Source organism: Suillus discolor (genome assembly GCF_016758755.1).
Source record: "Suillus discolor strain FC423 chromosome Unknown F5147scaffold_32, whole genome shotgun sequence".
Classification (NCBI taxonomy): domain Eukaryota; kingdom Fungi; phylum Basidiomycota; class Agaricomycetes; order Boletales; family Suillaceae; genus Suillus; species Suillus discolor.
The window spans coordinates 105,503-133,444 of record NW_024541279.1 but is presented as its reverse complement, the minus strand read 5'-3'; the positions used below and the strand labels follow the sequence as shown (position 1 = coordinate 133,444).

Genomic DNA, 27,942 nt, shown 5'->3' with positions numbered 1-27,942 from the left:
ACCATGGATACGCCTCTGCACCTTTGCCACGAGCAGATATGCATCACAGGTATCAATTTTGGGATATGCCATGTACTTTACTCAGCATAAATGACCACGATCATCCTGACTGGACTCGAGTCATGGTCCAATTGATAGTTACTATATGTGTGATTGTGGGAACGTATACGGGAGACTTGATCGCTCGTCACAGTAGTCACTCTTGAGCCTATCACCCACACTGCTGTAAGCACCGGTTCTGTTCACATCAGCTTTGAACAGCACACACACACACGTTGTTTCGGACCTGCGTATACATACAACTTACCTCAAGCCATTATTGTCTGATCCTATACCGCGATGAGCACTCCAGGAGTACCTACTACCCCAAACTCTCCTTACTCCTCGTACTTCAGACGCCGTACTATCGGCCGTGCTTCCTCTCCCCCAACTTGGGCTTGCTACGAACAAATTCCATCTGACGATGATGACGAAGACTACAATGACAGTCCTTCCGAAGATGAGTCCTGCTCAGAAGATGGAGAAGACTACGGCCATCACGACCGTGATTCTGATGGTGATCTTGCCGTAAATACTGAGAGGCAGGATGATACACAGAACATGGAGATCGATCGAGGTGATCAAGGAGTCGACGATGAGAAGAATGCTGCCAAGTTTAAGAAGGATATGAAGGGCAAACAGAAAGCACTTGACCCTCAGCCAGAGCCAACAAAGAAGCATTATCGCAAGCGAGAACGTCGGCCGACCTATACACTTCGTCCAATCTTGACCATTCAAAAGAGCCAAGGTTTTGTATGGAACCAGGTTTGCATCCTTTATCCGAGTTTTGGGACCCCAATTTACCGGTATTCTAAATACAGGATCTATTCGTCCCCCCTTACATTAAAGATAGATGTACGTTTCTCGTCTAGTGTTCATTCACTACTTTCTGGAGAGAAGGCTTATTGTCTCCATGATTTACCTTGTAGATGTTGCATCTACCTCGCCACCGACCTCGAAAGGGTTTTCCAGCTCTTGGACGTCAAATACATCTTCGATGACTGATTACAGTGAGGTAGAAGTGGTAGAGATCAGGGTCAGAGACGGTGAACTCTATGATATCATCCCTTGATCAAACATCCTATCCTTTACGTTCCTCCCCGTCAAATCGGCGACGACCTCACTCTGGAAATATCGGGTACTCGCATTTCTTTGTATCTTGCATATCATGAACTTGTTTTCCCTTTCCCATGTTGTTCCATTACTACATCAATCCCCTTACTCTCACCGCGTACTAAACTTCGTCTCCTTGTTTTAATAACGACCGCTAGACTCCTATATATACAACAATGGTTTCCTCGTCTCCTTCGCATTCCAGGGGGGTGATTTCAGACCATCGCTATCAGTGCATCGTCCACCTCTTTCATACGTGCTGCCTCCTTCTCTCGCTCCATTGCTTGCTCACGCACGATGTCCTTTTCACGTGCAACTAGATACGTGGGTTTCACGTAGGGTTTGTAGTCAAGGTGTCGCTTCACGTAGAAACACATGTAAGCATTTGAGGCTAGGCAGTCGCTCAGCGTCGATGGAGTTACTCTATCAAAGGCAAAGTAAGATCGCGGAGTACAGAGAGCAATAAGGTACATACTTGTCGTCATCGAAACGGTACCACTTGTACACCATCAATAACTATGCAATAAAGCTACATCATGTCCACTCACCTCATCTTGGAAACGAGCAAAGTTTGTGTAGTGTCCATTATCCATCTGCCCTTCATGGTTGATTACCGCAAACAGATCATATTCGTACATTGCGTCCGGTCCTGGGTAACTATTCGCGGACTTGGTCAGAAAATCAGTCACAGTTCCCTAGCAAAAATCGCTCACCCAGTTTCACCGTCCTTTCCGGTTGTATTCATAGCAAGAGTCGTATAAGGCGCCATATTGATAGAGACTGGAATTCGTATCAGAGCATCGATCTTTTGCGGGGCAGCTTTCCCAGACGTCTTGTGCTCGAATCGCTTGAATCAATGTTAGCGTCAAATTACCCAGATCATACAGTATATGAAGAAACCTTGAATTGAAAACTAAGAACTGGCGGTAATGTCCGTATGCTGAGGCGCTTCACGGCCTCGTGAGAAGCTTTCGTGCATTTGCTACAGCTGTACTCTCTTGCTCCTAGCTTCTCCGGTTTGGTGTACCTTTCAAAACGTCAAAATATATCAATCTAATATTGGATCTTCTCACCTGCGCAAACAACTGGCAAGCGTGTTGTCAGCAGCCGGTTCCCCAGACTTTGACCTCAACTCAAGGCTGATATCAAGCATCGGATCGATTGTGCTCGTTACCGTTCCGCATTTCTCACACGTAACGTCGCTTTGAAATTGACCGGCGAAAGTCTGATGAATGATGCAGTTGCACGAAATATTCGTGGAACCGCGGCATGTCCCGTGAATTTGGTTCAATGCAGTAATGAAAAACTCGTGTGCGTCTTGCTGGGCATAGCCTGACATCTCGGCAGAAACTTTCCATGTCGTAGCGAGGAAGGACGTGGGCCCAAATGGGGTATTGGTCGGGGAATATATCTTCAACTTTCTTTAGCAAACAAAGTTCGAAAAGAGCAATATCGACTTTTTGTGACTAACCTCTGTGAATAGATTGTCCATTTCACAACATGTGCAGTCTGAGTGCTTGCACAGCCTGCTGTTATGCCTATCGCTGAGGAAATAATTACGTAGCAACGGGTTATGGATGAACGACTGGAGTATGACGTTCAAAAAGCACGTTTGCCCCAGATTAAGCAATCCACGACGACCTATTTTGTATGAGCGAATTGACCTAACTTGTAATGAAAAACTGAACCTTGGCAAGGGACTGTGGCGGCATCCTTGAGGACAATGGACTCGTCGCCTGTCGGAATCCACGGTTGATACGGCTCTCGGCCTCTCTTCTCCACTAGACGCAAATTAAAATCTGCTATCCTGCGGGTGTATCCACACTACCTTGAAATCTCGTTTTTTGCTCTTCCACCGATAGGACGGTAGAGAGATACAAATCATCAATGGTATCATCAAATACAAAGTCGTCGCACTCTGAACAAAAAACTGATCCAGACTTTGCATCGACGCCTGAATTGTGCAGAGTTAAAATGGTCAGCAAACAGAGAATTGCGGTGGCAAAAATACGAACAAAATGTATGCACAGTGTCTTTGAGGTGGTCTGTTATGTGACTGCCTGACCAGCATCCTGCGAATGAGCACTGAAGACAGACGAACGGTCGGGAAAGTGTTTGGTTGCATGTGTCACAGGTCGGTGAAGATACCTGTAACACAGGGGGTCGAATATATCATCTCACAAGGCATCTCTATATGAATGGCTAGCTCACCTTCCTTCGCTTTGCTGGGTGCAGTGCACCATGTGTCCTACGAGCGTGCCAGGCTATGACTGTCTTAAATTTGCCCACGATACCTGCTTTCGCGGATGGATCGGCGAAGACGGAAGTGATATGTGAACACCTGTTTATATCGTTCTCGGAGGTGTCGGAAGAGACAGACGGTTCGATTCCAGGATGAGCCTCGTTGGAGAAAGTAGATTCCTCGCCGAAAAGAGCTGTATGCGTGATGTCTGGAGATGCAGACATGCCTGAAACTAGTAAATAAACAGGATGTCACAGGACCCGAGAACGCTGGCAAAGATGGCGCGTTTCAATGCAGCTGGTACTGGTGTGTCTGAGAGATCATGCAAGGAACGTGGTGGTAAACAAACACGGAGATTTAGAACTTAGAGAACCTTGCAGCTGGCAAGTGGGTCTCGCGTCGGCAGCAGTGGACTGAACCACAACCGACTTCTAAAAATAGACACCAACCTTCTTTCTTTAGACAATTTAAAGTCGATTATACTATGTTTCAAAAACTATTTCATTGGATTGTTGGAAAACCACAACCTCCTCATTACCAGTTGGGCAACTCTCAGTCATGTATATTCTGTAGGGCTTATTCCACAAACCGCAGTGACTTTGACATTGTGTGGGAGGTGCGTATCTATATGTTATTGGGATACTACCGTTATTAAGCCTAGTTTTGACCCGCGCGGCGCGCACCCAGGATGAAGTATTCGTTGCCTTTCGGGACATTCGTCCATCAGCACAAGACCACATTCAACTCATCCCCAAAACCCACATCGGTGAGCTTTACGAAATTGTCCACTTCACTGGCTTATCAGTCACAATCAGAAAGTATCAGGAAACTTTTTCAGAAGGATGTGAATATGCGTAAGTATTTCTGTCCCTGCTGCTTCGACTGAATATCTTATCTGGATTCCAGTCAGGAGAATGGAGGAAATAGGACATTCCATTCTTGATACGTTCAACGTACCAGTTTCAAAGCGGAAGTGAGTTAATCACCGGCACCCCTTGGATTACACTAATCGTGACTCATCATCGTTTTAAGGATGGGTTTCCATATACCACCGTTCAACTCAATACACCACCTGCACCTACATGTACAATCATTGCCATACATTTCGCCTATACATCGGCTGAAGTATCCGTTTGTTCGGGGCTTTGGCGGCTATGAAAAGGGATTCAGTTGGTTTGCTGAGATCGGTCAAGCAATACGGATTCTGGAGAAAGGCCATCGTGTCACCGTTGCACCGTGCTAAGCATCATGTAAAGCGATGGTTGGTTGAATCAAGACGACAACCGTCGTTGTTGTGAAGTGTGGCGTTGTCGCAGATTCGTGGCGTACATCAAACAGGAGTCTAGATCAATCTGGGTGAGGTAATTTTTGATATGGCTTAACCGGCTCCGTGTTTCATGGTCGATTCAGTCCAGAGCAGACCATGCTCTGGAGCTTGAACACAACCGAACAACACGATATGACGTGTCGGATGCAAATTCTGATGGGAAGGAGCAGGTCGTGTGACCTCCTCTATACGGGCCGCGAGGCCATCTATGTATTTCCGCCATTTGGTGGGGATATCATTGCTAGCTTCGCATGGAATACTGATCAGAAGTGCGACTCTTCCACGCTCGAAGTCTTACGAGTAAACCTTACCTCCATGGAAGCGACTACGGCTGATCAAATGATCGAGGAAGGTGAGTGAGACTTCAAATAATTACATAGGCGCTTGATTCGGTCGCCGTTATACATTCCTGATGGGTTAAAGCTTACCGACCCGACCCTTCATTTACGTCCACATGATGTTTGGCAAGTTATTGCGCTTTGCCATGGCGGCCCGGTCGTCCTGGATTTAGACAGATTACTTGCATCTATCCCACATCGCACGCAAGACATGAATGGTTGTAAATTGAGGCTGTACCAAGAATATCTTACTAGTCGAGTAGTTGGCTACCCACCAAAGATATCTACGGTACGTACTATCTACAGATCTACATGGGCCCAAGGTGATAATAAAAGTTTGATTAGAGTTGTGCAAGTTGCTCACAAAATATTGAGCGATCCAATAATACTACACTGCATATGTATACAGCAACCATACTTATGATCAAGGTGACTGTCCCGCATCAGAGCTTCGGCTACCTTGACGGAAGTTGCGCTACCCCGTGTGAATTTAAAATGCGTATTAGCCCGCCCTAAACCAATCAGTTGAAAATTCGGAATGAAATACAACCTTACAATTTTTTCACTTCCGTCAACCTCGAGCTCCAACTTTGAACCTGCTTCGCAGCGGTGTAGAGTCATTGCGGGATATGGCTAGTCTGATGCCCAGGTTAGTAATCATTTGTTATGTTTAAACACCCTCCTTTCGCGATGATATTCATCTACTCCTTGGCGAGTGTCCCATGACACTATGTGTCCTTCTTGTCATAGTTACCCTGACCATCATCAGCTGCACTTCATATGTACCTATTACTCAATTATTCTGCAGGACTTTCTTATCGTGGTAATGAAGCCCCATCAAGGTATTCGTCCCGAACCGGGGCGCTAGGTGAGTTGTGGATCTATTGTACTGTGCGCTGGCTTGTCTTTGTACGATGAAACACTTCATTCAAACTAGAGTATCTGAGTGCCTTCATATATAGGCTCAATGCTTTCAATCTTCTGTCAATCCACTGATACATTACTCTTCTGCGTTGTTTCTTTAAAGCCTATCTAACCGTTTTTTCTCTCTAGGGCCACGTCGGTGTATCTCCATCAAGCCGGATTCGATTCATTCTGAGGTAAGCACTACTGTTCATATCACATTCAAGGATGTCAAAAAGGAATTACCGCCTGATACCCTACTGGGTTGTTGATGTAAATTCCTGGCTGTTTTTTACGTTCTGAGTCTCAGCATCTCGCCTTTTGATGATCTCGTATCTGACGCGACTTCGTTTCAGGGTTACCGATGGTCTAGCCGTTCACATGGTCTGACTCCGTGCTTCGCGATATCAAGATGGTGAGCCTTATCTAATAGCCATTACTCTACACATGATGTATTATCACGACGGTCTTCGTATTATCACTGCCGAAAGGGCCCGCCACAGCTCAATTCTTTCGGGCACCCCCTCCTGATATCCTTCTTATCATTGATACTGTGTGGATTAAACACTGATTACATGTTTTTTTCTAGCCGATATTCGGACCACCGACGTGAGCTCCCATCCTTTCTTCTATTTCTCACTAGGAGTATGCGGATGAGAAACATTACAATTATCAACTAGAAGCTGTTGCTTAGCTGCGGCATTGATTATACACTTTTTTCTGACTTTTGTTTATGCTGCTACCGCTTGTTTAATATGTAATCTAAAATCTAGTTATTACAGGTTCGATTCAGATCCATGGTGACAGGGGTTGTTTAAGCTTATGACGTAACGTTGACATCCTTGAATGTAAATTGCTCTGTGCGCGATGGAGTTTTAAATTTTTCGTTTCGGATCCACTCCACGGGCAAGTTTGTGAATGGGAAGTTGGGAACGCCTTCTTATTATGCAGATCTCCCAGCGCACAGACAGGTTGACTTCTTCATACATCTTCTGGCCGCCCGAGTAACCGGCGTGTATATAAGTGGGGTCGTCAGCCAAGTTTTTCTACCCTTGCTTGTGGCACTCGTCGAGGATGTCTTCTTCTGCAGCACCTTCAGATTCTGACACCGTTGTCAATGAGCGTACCGCTCTTCTCGATGCTGGACACCAAGGCCAGAAAAAGGTCACCCCTTTGCCAAAGCTTCAGATTGCAATTTTGTTGCTGGCACTGCTGGTCGAGCCAATTGCCTCTCAGTCTATATATCCCTACATCAATCAAGTTGGTGTCTTTTTACACATCAAAATCACACTTCTCAACATCATATACAGCTTGTCAGTGAGTTGGACATCACTGGCGGCGATGAGCGGAAAGTTGGTGGGTCACAACTATTTGACGCACGTAAAAAGTATTGATGCGCTTTTTTGATCATAAAGGGTATTATGCGGGGCTGATCGTAAGTTGCGCCTGGCCCATCTCCGTGTTACACCTTTATCAAATCCATGATAGGAGTCTATTTTTTTTGCCACTCAGGCACTGACCATCTTGCAATGGAGCCGTACTTCGGACCGTGTTGGACGTAAACCTGTTCTCTTATTAGGAATCTTCGGACTCTCTCTGTCAATGATTTGTTTTGGGCTATCCAGGACATTGTCGGGGTTGATTGTCAGGTGAGAAACAACTTTTGCAATCAATTTTACCTTCTGAAAATGAGTATAGTCGTTGCATCACTGGTGCCTTGAATGGTAACATCGGAGTCATGAAGAGCATGATGGGCGAACTCACTGACTCCACCAACATGGCGCAAGGCTTCGCCCTGATGCCTATTGCGTTTTCATTCGGCGCTACTATGGGGTATGTCCCTTTCCTTGTATTCTGCATAGAGGGTAACATGCCTTTTAAAAGTCCTATGATCGGCGGAGCTCTAGAACATCCTCAACGGCATTTTCCTAATATATTCCCCGGTGCATTCTGGTCACAGTTCCCATACTTCCTGCCTAGTGGTATTGCTGCAGCATTCTCAGTTACATGTTTCCTGGCGATTCTATTTTTTTTAAAAGAGGTACAGAGAACCTGTGCACCGGCGAGATCTTGACTGATGACTTTTCAGACTCTGCCCAGACAACGGACGCAAGAGAAATCTATGTCTGCTCTCGATGGCGAGGCCCTCAACGTTTCTCAAAATGCCATTGGGGATTCACCTGTGTCAATCCGGTCGCTCTTCGTGCCGTCCGTATTGATCCCTGTCGCTAACTATGGCTGCATCGCCACATTTGAAATGGCTATGTTTGCACTTCAGCCTCTCTTTTATTCCACACCAATCGAACTGGGGGGCCTCGGATTTGATCCTAGCACCATCGGTCTATGGATGGGAATGTTCGGCATTGTAAACGGTGTCTTGCAGACGATAACTTTCGCACCATTGGTAAACAGATTCGGTGCCAAGACCGTTTTCCGGTTTTGCGCAGGAACTTTTATTCCTATCATCACCCTATTCCCGATCACCAACATCGTTGCGCGCCAATATGGAATCAACTGGCTTGTTTGGTTTTTACTCACGTGTTCGATGCTACTGGGTGTTTTTATGGATATGTCGTTTGGTGCGCTGGTTTCTGATCTTTCCTCTATCGTAGCTAATTTAATTTTCAGGTTGTATACTGATGTTCATTACCGCAGCAGCTCCAAATAAACGGTCTTTAGGGGCTACCAATGGGCTTGCGCAAATGACAGCATCCATTGTTCGAGCCATTACCCCCGCCACGGCCACATCCATGTTTGCATACTCTGTCCAGCACAAGCTCATGGGCGGTTACGCCGTGTATGCCATTCTCATCACTGCGAGTATCTTTGCTTTGAGGATTACTACCAGACTCCCAGCAAGTCCTGGAAAAAGGGCATGATTTACGACACCATGTTACGACACATTCATATCGCGTCATGAATTCAAGGTTTACTTTGAGTTGCCGTTATATACTTCTCCTATCCACAAAATTAAATAACGAAGTACGATACTTTGTTCGCATATGTACTATGTACCCAAAAGGAACGCATTCGTGAACACACATCTGTAAATAACGCATGTCCTTATCCATTCAGAGAGCTATTTTGAGTCCATGCCGAACAGTTCGATTTGAGTGTATCGCTTGAGCTCCTCATAGAGGCGCATCATAATAGGACAGTCGGTTATTGGCCCCTGGACCAACGGCGCTTTGAGGTCGCCGTTACTAGTGACGGCATTTAGCCAATTGACCACCATGCTCAGGTGATCTCGTTGGGAAGGTCGTAATGTCAGTCTTGTGATAGTTCTCCAACTTCCTTCCTCCCAAGTTCGCAGATCGAAAATCCCGACGTCGGCGCCAGAAATGGTCAGCTGATCTACTGCTGGGAAGGCCCGGATGAACGCGGCAGCCGATGCTATATTGGCGGCATTGTTTAGCACGAGACGTTCAACCAGAGGGAATTTAGGTGTAGGTTGTTCACATCCCTTTTGAAGAAGTAGATCGGAGATGTCCTGCCCTTGAGTAAAGCTATCTGGGTAGACAAGCTCAAAGTGCCGGAGTTCTGGTGCCATTACCATCGCGATGAGATTCCGCAGGTAGCGAGGCCGGACAGTATTAGGATGGAAAATCAAGGTCTGTAAACGAGGCAACGTGATGTTGCCCTCGTCCTCGAGGCTTGTGGCTGATTTGACACAAATAAGTTCTCCGTAGAGAGAAAGGGAAACTAAATTGGGCATCCGCAAAAGCAATGCATGAAAGCCTTGGAGTTCTGTTGTCGTTTTCAGAGCCCTTGCATCTCCTTCATGAAGTCGAAGAATAAGATGGGTTACGCCAATGAAGCAGTCGAAATCGTGATTGTGTAAACAAGGGGAGCGCGCTGTAAGAACAATGTTTTCGACATCAATGGACCGGAGGTTGGGTGCTGATTTTCCCATGAGGAGAGTCGTGGGACATATCTGCCCGGGCTGCTGGGCTTTGAAGGTAACTTGCTGAAGTGCGTCCAAAGGTCCCACGGTACGCAGAATGAAGGAAAGACTTGTGAGAAGGGTGTCACAGGAGGCGCCAATTTTCATACGGCGCCAGCGAGACGCGGACGGGAGGACTATGGCTAAGGTATGTTCGAAGTGATGAGGCCTGGTGAAAGAATCTCGGTAATCCCACCATCCCCAAACTTCCACATCAAGAGGAAGATCAGCGGATCGCGAGAGATGTAGCTGCACGTCGCGCTCGTCTGTGTCAGGGGTTACACAGACACGTGTCCACAGCCGTGGTGTATGCAGAGCTATCCTTCGCCAGCGATGCGACACACGCGTTATCGCGCTTTCAACCCTTGTCCGTGAGCACATATCCTGGCCCGAAACCGCTTCCTCGAAAATTGCAAGCAAAGTTTCATTGGGCAGGCGAGCAACTGGGGAAATGCGTTTTGCGCATTCGTTTGCTCGAAAGCGTAGTGTGGACAGCGTACTACGAACGGAAACCAAAGCCTCCGAGAGTGCCTTGATTTGCGATACAAGTTCTATCTCCTTCCCTTCAAGGTGCGCTGCCTCTGATTGTAGCACTTGAAAGAGTTCTCTGTCAACACCGGGTTGGTAGGTTCTCCGCAAAGGTCTTGACATGGTAAGAGAGGGCAGCGACAGATCGTTGTCAAGCACACTGAATGAAATCAACACACTGTGAGTACCGAGAGCAACCACAGCAAGTACGATCGAAGGAGCTCACCTCTTGTTCTTCTGAATCGTCCACCTCCTTGCCATCATTTGAACCTTTTATCCCAGCTGCTCGGCAAAACAGAAATTACGCGAGCGTGTCTTTGTGTGTCACTGAAATTCCACACGAACGAGCCTAACTCGTGGTTTTCATTCTTATTCTTGCGGCGGAGCTCGTGTTGACATGCTGGGTCTGTTTGGTTGAACAAATGATACGATCATCTTGACTAGACTCTCATCCGCAGTCCCTCGGCAGCTAGTTGGCAGAGACTTTCTATGAAAAACATGAGTTTTCAGCCTGTCCAAGTATTGCAGAATCTCACGATGAACATGATTGCCTAGAGTGTCAAGGTTGGCATGTCAAAGAGTCCAGGAAACGAAAACCAATGACTAAACATGGGAAGGATGAGCAGTAAACACATTCAATGCTCAAGTCTTGCACACTCGGGCCTGGAACGGAGTTACAGCATTTGAATATCAAGCTGATCGTACATTATTATATTCACAACGTAAGGTTACGACTTGTGGAACAGCATGCAAATCTGTGTACATGATTAGTATCACTGCAAGGACAAGACACATACATACCTTCAACTAATTATTAGACGCGTGCAACAAGCGATCTATCCGACATGGAGAGGTCAATGCCGCACAGCCGTACTTCCGTGCAGCTCGCAAGTTTCACTGATTGTGTAAGAAATTCAGGGCAGTCGATAGCACGGATGGGCCCTTCCAGTGTTATTATTGGCAATCGATGACCCTGGCTAGCTGCACTGAGAAGCCACTCGTACATCTGTAGCAATGTGTTATGAAGTGGAGAAATGACAGTGAGGTGCTGGATATGTGAGGGGGCCCACGGGCTGCACGTGCTACTGAAAATCGGGTTTTCGAAAAGGTAGCTAGCATCCGGACTACCCAGTTTAATGCGAGCCGCGACCGGAAACGCATTCATAGATGCCGCGACAGTGTCCGCGTGAACCGCATTATGAAGACGCACAGTTTCCACAGAAGGAAATCTGGCTAAAGGGAAAGGGTCAAATAGAAGATCGGATACATCTTGTCCAGGTGGAGTGTTGTCAGGATAGACTAGCTCAAAGTGACGAAGAGTTGGTGCTTTGATCACCGAGATAAAGTGGCGCAAATCACGAGGATGCTGCGTGCCCGGATGAAGAACCAGGGTGCGGAGACGAGGAATCTCCAGGGAAAGAACGTCTTCTTCATTGGCTCTCTCCTGGCCAAAGTTTATAGGTTGTCCATAGATTTCGAGGGCGCTTAACATCGGGGCTGAATTTATCAATGCTCTAAATGCAGAGGGGTCGGTTGCTGCATGAGAACTTCCAGCTCTCATCCCACGCACCCGCAACCGCAACGTGGTCAGTCCTGCAACGCTGTAGCGGGCAGCGTCAAAAGTCTGCGTGACTGGGGGTGGAAGGGGCATGTCTTCCACTTCAAGTGATTCCAGGGCTGGAGCCGAGTCGCCAAGCAACAATGGACATGGTCCGCATACGCCCGGTGACTTCATAGAGATGCTCTGAAGCATCTTCAAAGGAGCCACCTTTCGAAGTTCCCGAAAGACATGTGTAAAGTACGGGTAAGATCTGTGCAGGACGACGATACGTCGCCAACGAGGGACCGAAGGCCATATAGCGTCAAGAGCAGAACCAAGATGTGCCATGCTGCGTTTATCTGCACCGGGCCATGCAGTTTCGCGTTCACGGAATTCAATGGTAAGAGGAATGTTCGCAGAGCGAGAAAGGTATATCTGTAACATGGCGATAGGGACCTCTGCTCTGATACAGAGGCTGTTCCACAGCCGAGGGGCATTAACCGCAACCTGTCTCCAGTGATGCGAAGTATATGATATGGCTATCTCCGTCCGTGTGACTTGTCCTTGCTCTTGGCTTCGTACTGCTTCTTCGAATATGGCCAACAGGACCTCGTCTGGGAGGCGAGATACTGGCGCAAGAAGATTTTGGACTGTATGTGCTTGTGATGTTTTCCTTGTCAAGAGTGTTTGAACTTCGACGAGTGATGTGTTCGTTTCTTCAAGGCGGGCTAACAACTCCTTCCTTCTATTTTGTAACGCAAAAACTTCTTGTCGAAGGGTCGAAAGCAATTCTTCAGGCACCACTGGCATCTTATGGGAGAGACCACCAGTTTTGCTCATTCGAGCAGCACTAACTTGAAGCACCATGATCCGGAGTGCGCTGTGTCATGGCAGTTGTGAATGTGAAACGATCCAATTTGAAAGTGACTTGCCAGAAACCCAGTTGGTAGGTGTTTTTATGCAGGGAACAGACGTCTAGAAGAAACGGTGGTGGATTGACAATAGGTTCGGAACCGCATTGAACACGATAAATTTGCCTGATACGGCGCGATCGAGGCTCAAGCGCTAACACTACAACTGTAGTACTTGGTCGGATGTATAACCCATCTGCTTGCACAAAATGCTCTATAGATAGCTCCATGCCACGACTGCGAAAGCATATCACAACTGTGTTGCCTGTGAGCTGTCTGCGAGCGTTCTATGGTTCATCATAGACACGAACAACTGCGGGCCTCAGTTTCAGACTGGGTTGATCACATAGTTCTTAGTTCATGTTAACTTGAACGAATAATCATTGGGGAGAGTAGAGATGATTAATCGCTGTAGTGTGAATTATTCTTTCATGCTCTGGCTCTGACTGAGGTCTGTAACCGATTCAGGTGATGGTGGTGAGATGAACGTTAAGTACTAGTTAGGTGCTGGAGCTGCGCCCACAAAATATTTTTGGATTCTATGGCACCAACAGATACTCCCCGGATGCAAGGAAATACGACGGCTGCTGCCGAGCATCACGCCCAAAGCATCTGTAAATACCTTGATAAACGAGGTTATGGTGTCTGGGTCCGAAACATTTTGCAGGCGAATATTCTCAACGAAAGGAAGTTTTGGTGAACCATGATCGATTAGTTCCTCTTGTCCACTGCCAGACCATACACGAGAAGACAAGCTCTACTCATAGTGACGGAGGGTAGAGGCTCCACGTGCTTTTAACATCGGGAGCAAGAAGTGGACAATGCATGACCCGGGGCTGGAAGATGAAAGTATCGGGGTTTGGAGTATCCTGACGAGGGATTAACCCTTCGGGTTCCTCTCTGACTGGATCGCCGTGTAGAGAGCAGGAAAAGTTTGGGACTGACACCAACAACGTGCGTAAAGATGCAGGCACCCCTGAGGTTAAATTCGATGTTTGTGTGTATATTTCAGGCCCGAATTGGAGGTTATATGGAAGCAGGAGATATTCAATACCGAGTATCTTGAGCGATGGCTCGACCGCGGCGTACGAAAATGGGTATGTACCTCCATAACCACGATGTTCGTGTGTTGAGAACTGCTCGAGCAATCGAAATAGCCCAGAATTGCGGAGGTTTGGAAGGAGGTAGGACAGGTATGCGTCAGTGGTGTGGATGATGGAAAAACTGCGCCATCGATTTGAACGTCTGCCTCTCAAGTTTGGGTTCGTCATCCACGACGTGGAGATCAGGTGGGAGAGGACAGACTAAATGTCCACAGCTCAGGCACAGTTACTGTCAGGTTACGCCAGAAATCAGAGACGGCAGTCTCGACTCTCAGTGCTCATACCTTTGCTACTTGTGCCATGAAATCTGGACAGCTTCTCCAAATAATAACCAGTAATTCTGAAGGGCCACGGGCAAAGTCGGTGACGGAATTTTCTGTCGTTCGATCCCTCCGTGGGTGGTGCTTAAGTGCGATTACGAAGCATTGGATCATTGTCTTAAAGAAAAGATCCTAGTACTTCACGTGATTGACCGTGACGCGTCGCGTGCGTCGTTTGGACATGTTGTTCTGTGAGTCCCTTACCATAGTACGCACAAGTTTGTATCTTATCTCTTTAGTTACATACCTGCACCCTAGGGTCCAGGAACACATCAATCAAAAAACTCAAACCATTCCTCACTAGGTTACAATGTTCCACAGCGCTCTAGATTCCATTTCAAATGCACTTCCAGAAATGTTGGGGGCGCTCTAAGCCTCGAACAAAAGCAGGTATGCAGTGCTATACTACTACCTTATATCACCGCACTCGATCGGCTTCATCCATATGAATTATCTTATGGGGGGTATCAGTTTAAGTTCAAGGGTTGGTCACTGGCGGGCCTGACCTGCCTTGCGGCCACACTGTTGGCACTAATATTCACTGTCTCTGGACGATTACATGGCGCCCATATGATCAGTCTCTCCTTTCAAACCACACTATCACCTAGGACACCATGAGCAAGTTGGTGCGCAACGATAGCATCGAGTCCAATTCTGAAAAGCAGACTGTCTTGAATCCGAGCCCGAGAGAACGAGCGCGCATTCTGCGCAAAATCGATTGGCACCTATTACCTTTCGTAACGGTATTTTACCTCTTCTCGTACTTGTGGGTATGCTTGTACTGTCTAATGTCACCCCACATTACATGCTACCTTCAGAGACCGGGCCAATATTGGTAAATTATCTACCTTATACTTCTTGTTGATCACTGGCTAAGACCATCACCAGGAAATGCGAAGGTTGCTGGCATGGCCACAAACCTTCACTTGACCGGTTTCAGGTACAACATTGCTGCAGCCGTCTTTTTTGTGCGTCTTGTATCACGCACGTTCCATTAAATGCTGAGTTACTCTAGATCCCGTACAGCTTTGCTGAGGTCCCATCGTACGTACAACATCAAGAGTTGCAAGTCTATACTCAGTGTCTGTAGGAACATCGCGCTCAAGTTGTTAAGGCCATCGCGCTGGAGTACGTTTACCTCTGCTTTGTCTGTTTCTCGCCACCTAATATTGATCCAGTACCGTCTATCATGGTCGCGTGGGGTATTGTATCGACCCTTATGTGTCTCATCAGATCATATCAATCTCTCGTTGTGTACGTGGAGTGTATTTGCATATTGGAGATAGACACCATAACATCTCAACGACAGAGCTCGAGTGTTCCTCGGTTTGACCGAAGCAGGATTATTTCCTGGAGTGAATTACTACATCTGCCTTTGGTATCCGCGTTCTGAACGATCCAAACGCATTGCAATATTCTTCTCCTCAGCATCAGTCGCAGGTATGCAATATTTTGATATGCGTAGAAATCTATCTTTGTTTGAACTTCTCTTCGATTGTAGGCGCCTTCGGTGGGCTCCTTGCGTAAGTCGCTTTGTTTTCCCATCAACTTGACATTGACCCTCATGTTCCATGGATACAGGTATGGTATAGAGCGGATGGAAGGGTAAGCAAGTTGCTCATCTTTTCGGCCGCCATTGATGCGCCTATCAGAGTCGGAGGACTACATGGCTGGCAATGGATTGTATGTTTGCGTGTTTTAAAACCGAGTTTTCATTGATTGTATTCTCTGTTAGTTCTGCTTGGAAGGCATTGGTTAGTCTTGCCAGATCTGATATATTTTGGATGCTTATCTTAGACTTCGACCAGCCACTGTTCTCGTCGCAATTCCCTCTTTTTTCTTCATGCATGATGTGAGTTCGCGACTATGTTAGATGCTTCGCGTGCTGATTTAGACTACTTAGTATCCTGAAACAGCCAAATTTTTGACCGAGCCAGAGAGATCATACATCATAGATGTGCTCAAACAGGATTCGAATCACCTTTCCTCTCGCTTCGACACTCAATTCGTATGGCAAGCCATGAAAGATTACAAGACTTACGTTCTCAGTCTCGTTCATATAGGGTACCCAGTCCTCCTGTCATCTCGCGTGCTTTATCTGAGCTGATGATCAGGTTACTCGTCCCTGGTTATGCCATTTCCCTCTTTACGCCAACCATCATCAACGAGCTTAGCTACTCTGCTGCGAATGCCCAGCTACTCTCAGTCCCGCCATTTGTCGCTGGCTGTATTGCAACAATCATAGTTGGCATCTATTCTGACAAGCACAATCTTCGTGGCCCGTACATTATCGGCGGCGCGTTTGTTTCTCTTGTGGGATACATCTTGCTATATTGCAGCGTACGAGCGGGCCCGTCGTACTTGGGAGCTTGTCTAGCCGCTACGGGATATTATCCAACCATCCCGATTATTATGGCTTGGACAGGCTCTAATGCAGGAGGTCACTTAAAACGTGGAGTTGTACTAGCAATGATTGGTCTTAGTAATCTCGGAGGGTACGTTATGTTATCCAAAATACGCGATGACCATCCGCTCATGCTAATCTCAGTGTTTGCTCGTCTTTCATTTATATTGATCCACCACGTTTCCACATCGGGCATGGCACCGTCATGGGATTCCTTTCTCTTGCGTATGTCCCATCAGTTTTCCGAACCGGAACTGTAGCATGATGAAATGTATTTGTGACAGGATCATAATGAGTCTCTTTGCTATGTGGGACTATAATCGGCTGAACAGAAAGAAAGAAGCGCAGTGCCTGGCGGAAAACATTGGCGACGATAGAGGATATGAATTCGAGGATATGGGCGATGCCAGTCCGCTTTTTAGGTGAGTTCCACAACTCATTCGCGATGCTACTTTGACTGATGAATGTGCAAGATACACCATATGAGCCATACAGCTGATTTAAGCTGTCCTTTTTAAGCGTTGTTTATTGCTATGTCCCATCTGTGATTCTACTGGCATGATGCAATATTATAGATATTTGCCAATGTCAGTTGATTATTTGCAAAACAGGCCCATCGATTCGAAGGCAATAGGTGAGGTAAAGTTAATATGCGGGGAACAGACGCCTAGAATGAATAGATTGATGGTACTGCTGCTGAAGGACTCCTCGAAGTTGTATTGAGCACGCCGTAGTATTGCCTGATACAATGCCAGTCAAGCGCTCACACTACTCGGATGCTCCGTGCGCGGTGCTAAGCGGTTGTCGTGTTTCTTTTCCGGAGAGCACCTAGTGGATAGGATACGAGAATACTTCGCGAGCATAGCTCCAGCACCGGATGCTCACCATCGTTTGAATTGGTCACGGTTGCAGGAGTTATAAGTAGTTGATTTTAGTTGGAGGTAGACTATGAAAGAGGAATTCATACTGCAACAATCGATCACTCCCGCTTTCCCTAATAATTATCCAACCAGGTCAACTTGAACCAAGACCTTGTGCGATGTTGAAACCGAGGGGTCTTACAATGTGTCTCCAAGCTTCACTAGAGAAGCAATCATTTGTTCATGTCAAACTGGATCTATTGCCCGCCAGCAGCTAGGATACGACAGTTGCTTCGATTAATCAGTGGGAATAATGGCAACCTTGTCTATAGAGCTCTGTGCACCATTGTCTCCAGTGACGCGGCCATGCATCCAATCATCCTAGTTTAACCGTCATTCCGACCAAATAACATTGCCTCAATAAGCAAGGCGATCATGATGGTGTCTGGATCCGAAGCCTTCTGCAGCTGAATGATCTCAACTAGAGGAGATGACGATAAAACATGTGCTCAAACTAATTTGTCTGGTCATGTGAGCAGGATTACGAGAAGACTCACAGTGATGACTCGGAAGGGTCGGGACTCCGAGTGCTTTCGATATCGGAGGCAAGGAGTGAATGATGCATTGGCTGGGCCTTTAGCGTATATGTCGCGTACAGTTATCTGGAAGTAGCAGATATTTGATCTTGAGCATCTCGAGCGACGGCCCGAGATCGACTACACTGGATGAAAACAGGTTTGTACCCCCATAACCATGGTGTCCACGACAAATGTGCTCACTGAGCAATTGGAAGGTGCGGAAGTGTGGAAGGTTCACTTCGAGAGCCGACTTGGTCCTCGGTGTCAAATTTCTCACTACAACCTTAACTTTAAACGTGCTTAGCCTTCGGTTGATTCCGCGATGGCACCTATACTGACTACTTACTTGAATTTCAAAGCCGCTTATCTTCTTCTGATATCTGCTTCCATGAATCTTAAGCGTTCTGCTTGCAATGGTTCAGACTCACGCCCCCCCCCCCCCCCCCGGAGGACCCCTGCGCGCGGCATGACACGAATCATTACTGTCACCGATGCAATAGCCTGAGTGTGACTTTTTCTCAACTTTGGCCAAGGCAGGGACCCTGTCATCCTGGTTTTTGGCTATCATTGATCGCCGCGACAGGTCGGTTCTCCTAAACGTACAACCTGATCGTGGATATGCCGTGGGGGAGGTACAATCTGGGTATATGTTCTTTTGAGGACATCCTGCAGTTCATGCAACACACAACGCCCTGATTCGGAGGCCAGCGTGCATCACGCGAACGCAAATGACGTAACGGATAATATATTGATGACTTGATGGACTGCCAGGATTCCAGGAAGCTGAGTAACCATCGAGTTACGTCTTGACTGACAAACGCACAGGTAATTCTGGAGGTAAAAGAAGGAAGACAGTGGGCCAAGGACCATGTGACTCTGTCATGGAGGACAATATTCTCGCTCAAATGTTTACGGTAATGTGCGTGGTGATCTCATTAAAACGAATATAAGTTAGATAAAATGAAGCGGCGGTTTAAGTGTTGGAACGGGGTGTCCAGGTCCGAACACAGTAGCAGGTGTCCTGGTATGGTGGCAGGAGTCCTGGCTCGTAGTCGGTGTCTAGTCTGTCCTCGATAGATAGAGCCCGCGTAGCCTCCCGCTATAGAGGTCTGGCCTTGGTTTCCCTTGCAGTTCGTGCCCTTTCCAGTGTGGACTCGTCTCTGGACAAAACTCTCGAAAGCCGTCTCCGCGAAACGGTTGTGTGTTCCAAGAGTCATGGAACAAGGGCCCGGATGACCTTAATCTGATCACCCGGAAAAGTGTTAACGATGCCATAAAAGTACGCCATTACCTCAGGTGTCCACTGAGGTTCAATAGGCTACGTCACATCAATCAAAAGATTTAAAACCAGGCCTCATCAAGTTAGAGCGTTCCACAACGCTCTAGATCCTCCTTTCAAATGTACTTGCAGATACGTCGTGGCCTAACAAAAGTAGAGGTGCTGTACCATACAACTACCACGTATTACCGCATTTGATTAGTCTCATCCATATAAATTTATCCTACGCACCTGGGGTATCATAATTGGTTCAAAAGTTGGTTACTGGCAAACCTAACCTGTCTCCACACTATCTGCACCAACCGCTCAGGACATTTCTGATCTCGTTATCATACTCTCTGTCTTTGGACGATCGTAACGCACTCATCCAATCAACCATACCATCACCTAGGACACCATGGGCTCGTTGCACAACGATAGCATCAAGTCCAATTCCGAAAAACAGATCGTCTTGAATCCGAGCCCGAGAGAACGAGCGCGCATTCTGCGTAAAATTGATTGGCATCTACTACCTTTCGTGACTGTATTTTACCTTCTCTCGTTCTTGTGAGTATGTACTATGCTTGTACTGTCCGATGTTGCTACACATTAATTCCTACTTTCAGAGACCGAGCCAATATTGGTAAGTTATCTACCGCATACTTCCTATTGATCATCAGCTAAGACTATTGCCAGGAAATGCGAAGGTCGCCGGCATGGCCACAGACCTTCACTTGACAGGCTTCAGGTACAACATCGCTGCAGCCGTCTTTTTTGTGCGTCTTGTATCACGCACGTTCCATTAAATGCTGAGTTACTCTAGATCACGTACAGCTTTGCCGAGGTCCCTTCGTATGTACAACATTAAGAGCAGCGATTCTGTACTCAGTGTCTGTGTAGTAACATCGCGCTCAAGCTATTCAGGTCATCGCGCTGGAGTACGTTTGCCCCTGCCTTGTGTTTTCTCCCGGCTGATATCGATCCAGTACCGTCTATCATGGTCCTGTGGGGTGTCGTAATGGTCCTTATGTGTCTTGTCAGATCATATCAATCTCTCGTTGTGTACGTGGGGTATATTTGCTTAGTGGAGGCAGACACCATAATAACCTGATGCCAGAGCTCGAACGTTCCTCGGTTTGACCGAAGCAGGATTAGTTCCTGGAGTAAATTACTACATCTGCCTTTGGTATCCGCGTTCTGAACGGTCCAAACGCATTGCAATATTCTTCTCCTCGGCATCACTCGCAGGTATGCAATATTTTGATATGCGTTGAAATCTATCTTCGTTTTAAACTTCTGTTCCATTGTAGGCGCCTTCGGTGGGCTCCTTGCGTAAGTCACTTTTGTTTTCCTATCAACTTGACATTGACCCTCATGTTCCATGGATACAGGTATGGTATAGAGCGGATGGAAGGGTAAGCAAGTTGCTTACCTTGTCAGCCGTCACTGATGCGCCTATCAGAGTCGGAGGACTACATGGCTGGCAATGGATTGTATGTTTGCGTGTTTTAAAATCGAGTCTTTATTAATTGCATTCTCTCTTAGTTCTGCTTGGAAGGCATTGGTCAGCCTTGCCAGATCTGATATATTTTGGATGTTCATCTGAGACTTCAACCAGCCACTGTTCTCGTCGCAATTCCCTCTTTTTTCTTCATGCATGATGTGAGTTCGCGATTATGCGAGCCTTTCCCATGCTGATTTAGACCACTCAGTATCCTGAAACGGCCAAATTTTTGACCGAATCAGAGAGATCATACATCATAGATGTGCTCAAACGGGATTCTAATAATCTTTCCTCTCGCTTCGACACTCGATTCATCTGGCAAGCCCTAAAAGATTACAAGTCCTACGTCCAAAGTCTCATTTATTTAGGGTACTCAGTCTCCTCCTGTCATCTCGTGTGCTTCATCTGATTTGATCATCAGGTTGCTCGTCCCTGGTTATGCCATTGCCCTATTCTCGCCAACAATCATCCACGAGCTCGGCTACTCTGCTGCGAATGCCCAGCTACTCTCGGTCCCGCCATTTGTTGCTGGCTGTATTGGAACAATCATAGTTGGCATCCATTCTGACAAGCACAATCTTCGTGGTCCGTACATCATTGGTGGCGCGCTTGTTTCTCTTGTGGGATACATCTTGCTATATTGCAGCGTACGAGCGGGCCCGTCGTACGTGGGAGCTTGTCTGGCTGCTGCTGGAGTTTATCCAACCGTCTCGATTGCTCTGGCTTGGGCAGGCTCTAGTGCAGGAGGCGATTTAAAACGTGGAGTTGTACTGGCAATGGTCATTGGTCTTGGTAATCTCGGAGGGTACGTTATGTTATCCTAAATACGCGATGACCATCCGCTCATGCTAATCTCAGTATTTGCTCGTCTTTCATTTATATTGATCCACCACGTTTCCTCGTCGGACATGGCACCGTCATGGGATTCCTTTCTCTTGCGTATGTCCCATCAGTCTTCCGAAACCGGAACTGTAGCATGATAACATGAATTTGTAACAGGATCATAATGAGTCTCTTTTCTATGTGGAACTATAATCGGCTGAACAAAAAGAAAGAAGCGCAGTGCCTGGCGGAAAACATTGGCGAAGATAGAGGGTATGAATTTGAGGATATGGGCGATGACAGTCCCCTTTTCAGGTGAGTTCTCTTCGAGTCCTCCGCAACGCTGCCTTGAGTAATGAATATTCAAGGTACACCATATGAGATCACAGCTACATTGAGCTGCCCCTTTTAAGTGCTCTTTAATTGCACGCGTCAGCTTTGGGAATAACCAATACCTACGTCTCATTTGTGGTAGTAACGGCATGATTGAATATCATGGAGACTTGGCAGTGTGCGTTGATTGTTCGCAAACCAGGCACATCAATATAAGATGCGCCCTAAAGCGCGGATCTCATCTTAACCAAATGACCAACGAAACAAACGTGTGCTCAAGGTGAGCACCGGAGCTGCCGCTCTATCTAAAATCCGATGCTCAATCCATTCAACAGCGTCACAAGGGAACCGAGAAACGCGAGAACCTGCAGATCGGTCACAGGTGTGAACTGGTAGGACAATTTCCGGCGAGCTGCAAGTGAGTTGAATATCATACTTAGGTACCCGTCCGTTCTATCTCAGACACCGGCGATAAGCAACCTCGTGGGTCAATTTACTACCAGAAGATACGACGAACCCTTCACGGTTCGCAACGAGATAGCAACATATAATTAGGCGAACGGCGTTTCGAACAAGAATGTACGAAAGGAAACTTCTGTCGCAGGTTCCTGCAGACGATAGCGGTTAATCAAAGTTTATGAAAGACATTTAGGGGATGTTTTGACGGAGCAAAACATGGCAGACGGGTACACTCGATTTAGTTTGCAAGATATTCTTCAGCCATTAATTAATTACTTTCACAGCTCACTCACTGGCAGTAACAGGGTTTCGATGAGTCGAAGAAACGAGCAGGAGATATCGAAGTTTGCACGACGACCGCGACGACGGGATACAAGCAGCGTGTTTTGGGACGACAATCGACTGTCACACAACGTTGGCGGCGATGAGCCATCGAAGCAAAACACAGCCAACCTAACCTTGGTTGATCATGGCAGCAGGCTTTAAATTGGGGTACTATGCATGCAACCGCTTCTCTTGTGTATATAGATGCATTCTGCGCATGTCCTCCATCTAGTACGTGGCTGATAATGCACCCCTTAACCAGGCGGCAGAACATTATTACATTTCATTCACGGGAATTTTTTGACCGCTCGCTCGGTACCACTGGGAGGCCTGGGGCCCCGGGGGTCATCTGAGTCGAATTAAGCAAGCTTGAAGGAGATATTAGGGAAATGGCAAGGATCACGATGATTAACGCAGAACTCTAGTGCTGGGTGGCGATACAGACAATTGGGTTACCATCAACCTGCGAGGCGTCATATGAACAACCTTTGACACGGCCGGCGAACCTCGGTTATGACAGCAGCAACATAGCGCCTTTCCGTCATATGTGAGCCCTTCTATGATGCAGGGCATTCATCTATGTGGTAGATGTGACATGTGAAACCGATCACCGTGACGCAAAAAAAAAAAAAAGTGAACCCGACCCGGATTGAACGGATGACCTTGAGGATACAAGCCAAAGCTCTGGAATCTCACGCGCTACCACTGTGCCACGGGTCCATCCGTAGCCGCCCTGCTTCACGGGCACCAAAACCTATTCACTTGAATATTATTGCGATTGGTAAATATATACAGGTCAAGTCCAAAAGCACATCATGTCTGACTAGTCTGACTACTTCCTCGTGAACAACGAAAATCGCCGCTTCGACCCCCGCGCACTGTCCCCGTCTAGCTTTACCATTGATGATGCAGGGCTGCTCTGCAGGTCCTTGCGCTTCCGCATGAGAAACAGGAGCGAGTGTGGCCGTGAGGGCAGCGCAGGAGGGCGCGTGGCCGTCGGCGTGCTCAAGCCCGAGGGCGTTGATGATCCAGAAGAAAGAGGGTGCAGCGTTGGCACGTGCGACCGGGGTGTAGAAGGCGCATTGAGTGATGTGTGGGACCACAGTGGATCCGGTTGGAACGGAGGGAGAGCGAATGAGGTATAAGGCCCTGTGTCCGATTCTTCCGATGGACGGGGTACTCCTGCTGCAGGCTCCTCCTCCCTCGGCTTTAAGGAGAGACTTCTCTCTGGAAGAGTAATATCGTGGTGAATGAGATCGAACCCCTCTAATAGGTTCACAGCGTACTCAGGCACGCAGACCGAATCCTTGTCTAGTTCCGCAAGGATCTCCGTATGAGAGCGTGGCGAAGAACTTGCATAAATAGTTGCCACGCCCCCCGAAGGCGCTTGTAGTGGCGCCTCCGATGGCACACGTGATGCATGTGATGCCCCATTTGAAGACGTCGATGCAATGGATAATGGGGGAGTCGATGGCCGTGTGGAAGTCATCACGTCATCAGTGAATTCATTAAATGGCAGCAAGCGAGATGAAGGGGTCGACGATTGCGACAAGGATGAATTTCTTTCCGCATTAGAAAGACCCATATTTTTAACTAGTGAGGAGGGTCTAGATGGCCCGCTTGCGACTCGTGGTTTGCTGGAGCGCATAGGAGGAACGCATGGCTCACCACCAATCGATTTTGGGCGGGAATTCAGTGTTGTGAACCTCCGAGTGACGCTGGTCGACGGACGGAGTCGAAGGGGTGAAATGTCGCTCATGGTTATCCGGCGTGAGAAGGTGCAGTCGACGAAAAGAGGCCTGCACTTATGGCGGATGTGTAATGATGTCCTCGTGGGTGATCGTTCAAAAAATCTAACGAGATTAGCCCGGCGCTTTGCCTCATTGTCGAGGGGTGTCACTGGAAGATTCTCGTCAAACCTTCCTTGCTCCGGCACACCCCTTTTCAACTTGAGCGAAGCCAAATGCTGACTCAGTTGGCTAACCCCACGGTCTGCTTCAAACTGCCGTCGTTCCTCCATCCAACGATCTAATTGCAAGGCAACGTAGCTCTTAGGATCGACCTCTCTATCCGCGAGACACACCCTTAACTTGGCAGCACGGTCCCTGGATTCATTCGCACGTGTACTCAGCGCAGCAGTCGCCTTTTCCAAAGCAAGAATCTGAAGTTCTCGAGGCGACCGTTCTCTTGTGCAACTCTTGAGTGCATGCTCCAAGGCCTGTTCCGCTGTAGAGTAACGCCGTTGGCGACGTAAAAAGTCTGTAGGGGATCCACAGATAGAAGTAGCCCTGTTGGAGCGGCTAGGCTTCATAGTGGGTCCGGGCCTTCCGCATGCGCGAGTAGAATTAGGTGTGCTAAGCGTTGCAGCAATGTATTGTTCAGATGCGGTTTGTGCGCAACGTGAAAAACACGTACTAGTATACGTTAGCTGATATATCCGGAGAAATGGCGACCTTTGGTGCAACCGTGGTGCTGGTACGCTGCTGTGAGTGAAAGTGAGGTGAATCAAAAAGTTTTCATCTAGTTGATCGTTACCTACACGCAAAACATGTTTCGTGTCCGTTATGGTATCAGTGTCGATTCGCAGCGCGGGTAGATGTAAAAGATGAGTCTTGGACGGCTCCAATGCATCAAGGTGTTTGTCATTCTGATCGAAGATCTTTACTTCAATCATGATGGGGATATGAATCGTAACAGGCTGACTCGGATGCTGGAAGTCGCAGACTATGGTGATTGCACAAAAAGTAGAGGAAATAAAGTTGGCCGAGGGCAAGTATATGAGAATTGACGGCCCTGAGGCTGTGCAAGTCGCCGTGACACAACCGTGTGCATTGGAATTGCTAGCACTTGGAGATGCACGGTAAACGGAGTCTCAGTGACGGACTTGGAAGCTTTACGGAAAGCCAGTGAAAAACAGCTGGGAAGCACACTCTCGTACTTATGAGCAACTCTTACGGATAACAGGAACAATGGTCTTCATTATGATGATCGCCGCGATCGGATGGTTTCAATTATATTCGTGACGTGGTGTCACATGAATAAATAAAAACGACCACGTGCCGCTGTGGTGTGCAGGATGGGTACATATATCGTGACATGATCTGTTCTTACAGCTGTTCGTACATACATCATGATCGGCCGAGCACTAGATCTCGCAAGCCCTTCCCGAGCTTCCTCACTCTACCTTTTATCCCTTTTCCGCGGTGTCCTGTCTCCTTGAATAGGTAGTCCCCTGGCTCATCAGGTCCATCTTCCTTTCGCCACCTCGCTAAGTTCATCCGCATCTCCGTCTCGCCGCTTAATGAGAACCCAGAGTACACGTTCACAGGTATCGCTTGTCCAGGGAGAATCATCGACATAGGCCGTGAATCTCGGCCGAACTGCACTGGTACACGCTCCCCACAGTCAAGAGATCTCGTGCCGCGTGGTGCATAATCGTAATCAGATGGGATGGGGGAGGGCGTGCGAGGGAGGGAGCTGGGAAGCCCAGGAGTACTAGGTCGAGACATGTTTTTCCGAATGACAGTATAATATGGCCGGCTAGGGTGGCCGATTCGGACGGGAATTTCCGCGCTCGGCGCAGGAGAAGGTGCTGGTGCTACATGCATTGTATGTGACGCGCGTGATTCAGCACGATCATCAAATGCGGGGGAAGACTGCTGTGATCTCGACCGACATGAGAGTGAGGACATGCGTTTGAGTGATGGCACGCCTTTCTTCCTCCGTAGCTTCGGGGAAGATTCTGACAATGATATGGCGGAGGAAAGAGCGCGAGCGTGAGAGACACAATCGGGGTATACATCGCCGCCAGCGGCGTGAGCTGCATCGATTAAAACGGAACTACTATTCGAGTGTGAAGTCGTTCCTTGTATCATGAGTGATTTGTCGTGAAGTGTACTGCGCGCATGCGCAGATGATGACGTTGCAAGAAAAAGAGCGGGTAGTTTTCGACGATGCCGTATCGACTGTTTCTTCACAGTTTCGTGTTTGTATAGCCCACCCAGAAGCTTCTGCTTCACGCTGGCGGGAGCCGTCGAACGGCACAATGGCTGCGCAGGAAGAATAAAACAAAAAGGGTCAGCAATACAACCCTGGTTCTACGGAGGTATCAAACGGCATGCAATATTTACCAAAATCGGTGTTGCTGTGGTGACGTCGTGAAGCACGTCGCCGCCATCTCCCTGGGAATCGACTTCATCGTTGTGAATATCATCCACGCCTATCCGCACGACATCAGGCTTGCGTGAACATGCGAGCTCGCTGTCACACGAGTCCAATACTGCCGTAATTCCGGGTACCTGAAGGCTTTCTATACAGAACATGAGGTCACCTTGAGGAGTCACAGGCCCAGCGCTCGAAATTGTGGAATCAGCCGAGACCCTCTTTGGTATGCACTTGACTCTCGTTCGCTCGCTCGTGCCTCTCAACTGAGAAGTAGTCTTAGATGGTGCAGTTATTCTTCGCGGTCTTGGCAACCTCTCCTCGAACTCTTTCTTTGCCGCCGCGGAACTCCATGCACACCAGAGACACATAGGAATGAGCGTATTGGAAAAGCCACATCGTGCACAGACAAAGAGAGGCCGGTTCGGGCAGAGGTGCAACGAAGGTAGCGAATCGGATGCATGCAAGTGCTGATGAGTACATATCCGCGATGAGTGATCATGATCCTCATCGATATATGAATGCAACTCACGGGCTTATTTCGTTTCCATTCTCTACGAAGATAACGTCGCGGAGTTGCTGATGGGTCCATGCAAAGGGAATCGAGAGCCATGTAAAAGGTTGAGATATCGTCTCTAGTGCGATCTCGAATGTGCGCGGGAGCAAGCGGGGTATCTAAAACTCTAGAGCCCTACTTAAAAAACTAAGTCCACGAGGCCGACGTCTGAACAATCTGAGCAATCAGTCTGAATCACAAGCACGAGTGTGGCACGGAGAGGTTGCATTTATCAAGGCATCTATAAAGCAAGCACAGACATCGGTCATGCGACTGAAACCGTGATCGCTGATCGTTCTAGAGCATGCGTTTGGAGCATGTGCATGCTTGACGGCCTTTCCGAGCGACATCGTGGCCTCCACCAAGCGGCTCAATG

At 47.7% G+C, this 27,942-nt stretch overlaps 10 protein-coding genes and 1 non-coding gene across 11 annotated transcripts; 5 read left to right on the top strand and 6 right to left on the bottom strand.

Annotated features, from left to right (window-relative positions):
- Positions 1 to 178: 178 nt before the first annotated feature.
- F5147DRAFT_753602 (uncharacterized protein) lies at positions 179 to 1,111 on the top strand (the record flags this gene model as incomplete). Its single annotated transcript, XM_041440257.1, has 3 exons — positions 179 to 804; positions 861 to 894; positions 969 to 1,111. Exons 1-3 carry the CDS (start codon positions 340 to 342, stop codon positions 1,109 to 1,111), a joined length of 642 nt encoding a protein of 213 aa, XP_041292059.1. The 5' UTR covers positions 179 to 339.
- Positions 967 to 3,450, bottom strand: F5147DRAFT_803000 (uncharacterized protein; the record flags this gene model as incomplete). The annotated part of the gene is made up of 11 exons (XM_041443316.1): positions 967 to 1,575; positions 1,628 to 1,650; positions 1,701 to 1,809; positions 1,866 to 1,999; positions 2,053 to 2,179; positions 2,226 to 2,563; positions 2,624 to 2,793; positions 2,841 to 2,921; positions 2,978 to 3,106; positions 3,168 to 3,300; positions 3,364 to 3,450. Coding segments are annotated over 11 exons (1,539 nt in total), but the record flags the coding sequence as incomplete, so codon positions are not given.
- A 427-nt stretch (positions 3,451 to 3,877) lies between these two features.
- F5147DRAFT_210035 (uncharacterized protein) lies at positions 3,878 to 4,727 on the top strand. The gene is made up of 4 exons (XM_041428610.1): positions 3,878 to 4,010; positions 4,082 to 4,248; positions 4,301 to 4,367; positions 4,427 to 4,727. Exons 2-4 carry the CDS (start codon positions 4,083 to 4,085, stop codon positions 4,635 to 4,637), a joined length of 444 nt encoding a protein of 147 aa, XP_041292057.1. The 5' UTR covers positions 3,878 to 4,010; position 4,082; the 3' UTR covers positions 4,638 to 4,727.
- Positions 4,728 to 6,827: 2,100 nt separating this feature from the next.
- F5147DRAFT_209883 (major facilitator superfamily domain-containing protein) lies at positions 6,828 to 8,941 on the top strand. The gene is made up of 8 exons (XM_041428607.1): positions 6,828 to 7,222; positions 7,273 to 7,318; positions 7,378 to 7,397; positions 7,451 to 7,611; positions 7,661 to 7,795; positions 7,847 to 8,003; positions 8,052 to 8,541; positions 8,591 to 8,941. Exons 1-8 carry the CDS (start codon positions 7,037 to 7,039, stop codon positions 8,839 to 8,841), a joined length of 1,446 nt encoding a protein of 481 aa, XP_041292056.1. The 5' UTR covers positions 6,828 to 7,036; the 3' UTR covers positions 8,842 to 8,941.
- A 19-nt stretch (positions 8,942 to 8,960) lies between these two features.
- On the bottom strand, positions 8,961 to 10,859 carry F5147DRAFT_209989 (uncharacterized protein). The gene is made up of 2 exons (XM_041428609.1): positions 10,660 to 10,859; positions 8,961 to 10,593 (listed from the first exon to the last, which is right to left on the bottom strand). Exons 1-2 carry the CDS (start codon positions 10,695 to 10,697, stop codon positions 9,042 to 9,044), a joined length of 1,590 nt encoding a protein of 529 aa, XP_041292055.1. The 5' UTR covers positions 10,698 to 10,859; the 3' UTR covers positions 8,961 to 9,041.
- Positions 10,860 to 11,728: 869 nt separating this feature from the next.
- On the bottom strand, positions 11,729 to 13,059 carry F5147DRAFT_209982 (uncharacterized protein). Its single transcript, XM_041428608.1, has 3 exons — positions 12,906 to 13,059; positions 12,004 to 12,853; positions 11,729 to 11,947 (listed from the first exon to the last, which is right to left on the bottom strand). Exons 2-3 carry the CDS (start codon positions 12,838 to 12,840, stop codon positions 11,864 to 11,866), a joined length of 921 nt encoding a protein of 306 aa, XP_041292054.1. The 5' UTR covers positions 12,841 to 12,853; positions 12,906 to 13,059; the 3' UTR covers positions 11,729 to 11,863.
- A 212-nt stretch (positions 13,060 to 13,271) lies between these two features.
- Positions 13,272 to 17,632, top strand: F5147DRAFT_761341 (major facilitator superfamily domain-containing protein; the record flags this gene model as incomplete). Its single annotated transcript, XM_041440527.1, has 25 exons — positions 13,272 to 13,733; positions 13,805 to 13,838; positions 13,897 to 13,981; positions 14,042 to 14,077; positions 14,142 to 14,173; positions 14,334 to 14,498; positions 14,661 to 14,697; positions 14,916 to 15,073; positions 15,126 to 15,142; positions 15,196 to 15,275; positions 15,323 to 15,351; positions 15,398 to 15,435; positions 15,486 to 15,561; positions 15,617 to 15,747; positions 15,809 to 15,830; positions 15,889 to 15,912; positions 15,960 to 15,990; positions 16,043 to 16,061; positions 16,116 to 16,159; positions 16,211 to 16,371; positions 16,422 to 16,802; positions 16,856 to 16,936; positions 16,996 to 17,133; positions 17,287 to 17,298; positions 17,467 to 17,632. Exons 1-25 carry the CDS (start codon positions 13,706 to 13,708, stop codon positions 17,630 to 17,632), a joined length of 2,025 nt encoding a protein of 674 aa, XP_041292053.1. The 5' UTR covers positions 13,272 to 13,705.
- Positions 17,633 to 19,679: 2,047 nt separating this feature from the next.
- F5147DRAFT_636722 (MFS general substrate transporter) lies at positions 19,680 to 22,052 on the top strand (the record flags this gene model as incomplete). Its single annotated transcript, XM_041432918.1, has 16 exons — positions 19,680 to 19,974; positions 20,034 to 20,050; positions 20,104 to 20,183; positions 20,231 to 20,259; positions 20,308 to 20,345; positions 20,394 to 20,469; positions 20,525 to 20,655; positions 20,718 to 20,739; positions 20,799 to 20,822; positions 20,870 to 20,900; positions 20,953 to 20,971; positions 21,026 to 21,069; positions 21,120 to 21,280; positions 21,333 to 21,716; positions 21,770 to 21,850; positions 21,911 to 22,052. Exons 1-16 carry the CDS (start codon positions 19,826 to 19,828, stop codon positions 22,050 to 22,052), a joined length of 1,428 nt encoding a protein of 475 aa, XP_041292052.1. The 5' UTR covers positions 19,680 to 19,825.
- A 1,431-nt stretch (positions 22,053 to 23,483) lies between these two features.
- Positions 23,484 to 23,569, bottom strand: F5147DRAFT_t86. The gene has a single exon. It is a non-coding gene; the product is annotated as a tRNA-Trp (tRNA).
- A 57-nt stretch (positions 23,570 to 23,626) lies between these two features.
- F5147DRAFT_697944 (uncharacterized protein) lies at positions 23,627 to 25,719 on the bottom strand. Its single transcript, XM_041437525.1, has 3 exons — positions 25,389 to 25,719; positions 25,265 to 25,332; positions 23,627 to 25,203 (listed from the first exon to the last, which is right to left on the bottom strand). The coding sequence occupies exons 1-3, from the start codon at positions 25,521 to 25,523 to the stop codon at positions 23,682 to 23,684; spliced, it is 1,725 nt and encodes a 574-aa protein (XP_041292051.1). The 5' UTR covers positions 25,524 to 25,719; the 3' UTR covers positions 23,627 to 23,681.
- Positions 25,720 to 25,849: 130 nt separating this feature from the next.
- F5147DRAFT_697943 (uncharacterized protein) lies at positions 25,850 to 27,543 on the bottom strand. Its single transcript, XM_041437524.1, has 3 exons — positions 27,294 to 27,543; positions 26,980 to 27,236; positions 25,850 to 26,898 (listed from the first exon to the last, which is right to left on the bottom strand). Exons 1-3 carry the CDS (start codon positions 27,379 to 27,381, stop codon positions 25,978 to 25,980), a joined length of 1,266 nt encoding a protein of 421 aa, XP_041292050.1. The 5' UTR covers positions 27,382 to 27,543; the 3' UTR covers positions 25,850 to 25,977.
- Between the last annotated feature and the right edge of the window lie 399 nt (positions 27,544 to 27,942).